This window comes from Limulus polyphemus, unplaced genomic scaffold, assembly GCF_000517525.1.
Source record: "Limulus polyphemus unplaced genomic scaffold, Limulus_polyphemus-2.1.2 Scaffold837, whole genome shotgun sequence".
Lineage (NCBI taxonomy): Eukaryota > Metazoa > Arthropoda > Merostomata > Xiphosura > Limulidae > Limulus > Limulus polyphemus.
The window spans coordinates 273,608-277,232 of record NW_013666447.1 but is presented as its reverse complement, the minus strand read 5'-3'; the positions used below and the strand labels follow the sequence as shown (position 1 = coordinate 277,232).

The window sequence follows — 3,625 nt, the reverse complement described above, 5'->3', positions numbered from 1 at the left end:
AAATTTACTTTGCATGTTAGATAGGCAACATGCAAAAAGAAAAAAAAAGGCATGAGAAAAACATTGCTTTACAAACCTCAAGACTTAATAAAAAATAATAATAATAATATTTTGAGTATGAAAGCATTCTAATATTTACTGATAATCTGCCAAATTTAGTTAACATTCGCCTACTAATTTAAAAGTTATAACATGAAAACTATAACAAGCACAAAATGGTTATGAGGTCTGTCCCAGGGAGTGAGCCCGTGCTGAAAGTTAGATATATATTGTGTTTGATATTGGATATGTAAATGTGACTTAGTTTTTTTACAAGCTAAAATGGATATAATATTGATCTACCTTACAACATCCATAAACATATATAGTGTGTTTGACGTTGGATATGTAAATATGGCTTAGTTCTTGTACAAGTTAAAATGTACGTTTGCTATTATTTCATATTTTTCACCTTAGATATGGATAATTTGCTACTGTTAGTGATAGGTAAAGAGTATGAGATATAAAAATATAAAATTATGGTTATGTTTAGGTGCACAGTGGATTATGTCTATATAGATTTCTGTCTCAACAGAAAGCTGATTTTGCACTTTTTTTTTAAATTGATGCTGAGAGATGTGTACAGAATTGTTAAGTTGGTTATGATTTAATGATACAAATTTAAAAAACATTGCTAAAAATTGGGTCTGCAATTCCAAGAAAGTAAGTTTTCTGTTAACTGTGCTTTTTTATTATAAAATTAAAGAACTTTTGTACTATGCAGTAGGTAGAAAATGGACTAAAATATGAATATATTGTAGAATGGTTTTTGAGGCCATGAGCCTAGTTAATGGTCATTGAAGTTTTGAATTTTTCTCTCTCTGTGAAGGTTTACAAAACTTACATATTTCAGCTAGCATAGGCATGGAGATCATAATCTATAGAGCACTTGTTCAAACATGTTATTTACAGTGGTTAGGCAAAAAGGTACACTGTTATCATATATATATAGGTGTTAAGACTTATAGAATTTTTTAACATATAATAACAGATACAGTGACAGAAAATTCATGTTATGTCCATAAGCAGATCGTTTAAATATTGAGATACTATTGATGCAAAAACTCTTCCTAAGTTAAATTTCTAAACACACACACTTACACATGCTTAAGTACTGAGATAAAGACAACTTTCATTAATATATTTTGCAAGAACTTCTTAAAAATAAATAAATCAGTGTTAGCTCTGGGCAAAGAAATACAGAAGCTTGGATTAAATACCTAAAATCGTTGAACTAGTTGGGCAGAGCTTGCCAATTGTGTATCATACGCAGTAGAGAAAAATAATGGCTTGAGACGGCTTGAATGGGTACTGAAGAAAAACTTTAATATAAGTTTAACATAACAGCAAATGTACAAGTTTTAATGTCCTAACTTCTCCATTTGCTGAGATATCATTGAATTTTCCCAACCCGTGTTGTTATGTTAAACTTATATTAAAGTTTTTTCTTCATTACCCATTCAAGCCATCTCCAGCCATTATTAGTCTCAAAGTGGGTTCCTCGTCACCATTGTTTAAGTTTTTTCTCTCAAATGATTAGTATATTGAATATCTTTTGTTTGTTTAATTACTATAAATAAAGATAATCCTAGTTATTGTTCTGGTTTTATATATCAAAGTTTTAACTATTTATAAGTTTAATACATAAAGTTTAGGTGAGTTGATTGTAATTATTTTATCCTTAATTCTGTATGATATTGATTTTTTTATTTTGTAAAATGTCCATGTCTTTTTGTAATTATGACAGCTAAGGTTTAGTATTCTCTGTACAGGAATGTCTACATTAGTTGTACAGTCTACTGGGTCTGGAAAATCTTTATGTTACCAGCTTCCAGCATACTTATATGCCAAGGAGAGAAAATGTATAACCCTTGTGGTGTCGCCTCTTGTTGCTTTAATGGAAGATCAGGTAAAAAAAAAGATTGTGCTGTTTCAGTTACGTCAGTAGAGCAGCACGGGATTTCAAAATAAAGTAGTTACTAGGTTAGGATCAGTTAAGAGCAAATCATATTCACATAAACCAATACTCTAATGAAAGTATGGTGTTTGTTACATGTTTGAAGATCTTTTGTACAATAATATGTAACTTAAAGAAAAATCAGGTAAAAAGTGAGATGCTTGACTTGAATAGTGTCATAGTGAAAGATTAAGTAAAATGGTATTTACATCTCGGAAATATGGTGACTTGGTTTTGGAGAAGAAATACATTACTTGAACGCAACTTGATAAAAATTGTTTTACTAAACATTTGCATAAATACTCGTGAAATATTCTGTATTTTAAAGTGTAAAATAAGGAGGAGGTAATAAATTGCTAATCTTAGAAACCTTTTTTTTAATTATTGTCAGATATACAGTTCTTTTTTTTTTTGCATCTAGTTATCACATTGGTACCAGATTCTCATAGCTACAGCAACATTTTGGTCACTTGTATGTAGTTAAACTGACTTAAATATTAACACAGGATGAATACTAACTGCAATTCTTCAAAACAAAAAGGCTTAACAAATTTTTATCCTTTCTATGATAAGATAATATGTTTCGGTAATTAGGGTTTTTGTAATATTTCCAAGTTAGTGGTTTGACATGATTTAGTGATAAAATATTTCATTAGAATTGAGTTTATAGTTTTATAATATTTTCAAAGTATTGGTTATGTTATAGAAGTTAATATTAATATATCATTTTTTGTAACTTGGAGAAAATGCACAAAAATATCACCATATTTTTGGTATATAAGCTGGTATTTGCCTGCAGTCTATAGCCTTCTTCAGACTTAAGTGAATATATTTATCTAATAGCTAACTATTATATTAAGAGATCTGATGTGTTCAAATTCGAAACTAAAGTGAGAAAGAACCAATGAAATAAGCTGCTAACTGTAAGATTATATGCTATTTTGAGATAAATCTAATAACTTTGGCTAACAAAAATTAAATGAGACATGACCTTTTGTACATATTATTAAATATATGCATTTAATACAAGATTTTAAATAAATTATGCATAAGAATATTAATTGGAATTTTATACTGTACAAAAAGTATGTTTAACACATTTAACAGAACACTCAGAAGAGATCAAGTCCTCCAAAAATAATATTTTATTATGTGGTTCTAATATTAACATCAAATTGCATAGTCCACCTTTACCTAATAATGTTAATATTCATAGCTAATGTAACTATTAACGATTATTCACGCAAGCGAAAGAATACTAATTTTTTTTCATCAATACAGTACATAAATTTCAAACTATGTACATTCATATCATGTTGTTGGTATTAATTCATGACATGTAGGAGTTGCAATTAGAGTTTTTATATTGTTAAGTGGACGACACCCATTATCATTCAAACCAGAGTTGCAGAACAGTTGTATACATGCGCTGAAGGATTTGTCAGGAATGAAAATTTCCATCGGGACCTGATTATTTTACTGTAGAGTTGACAGTAGCATTCTCAATTCAGTCATCCCCTGCCTTAACTTTCAATAAATCACTATTAGTATGGTGATGGTGAAATATGTAGAATTAATCTTAATGTACCGAGAACTATCATCAAAACAAACTTTGGTTTAATTACACAC

General features: G+C 29.0%; 1 protein-coding gene across 1 annotated transcript in view; it reads left to right on the top strand.

Moving 5' to 3' along the window:
* LOC106460792 (ATP-dependent DNA helicase Q4-like) overlaps positions 1-3,625 on the top strand; it is a 69,235-nt gene that overhangs the window by 41,193 nt on the left and 24,417 nt on the right. Inside the window, exon 10 of the mRNA XM_022387583.1 lies at positions 1,812-1,948. Within this exon, the coding sequence (XP_022243291.1) occupies positions 1,812-1,948 (137 nt within the window). The remainder of the gene's footprint in view (positions 1-1,811; positions 1,949-3,625) is intronic.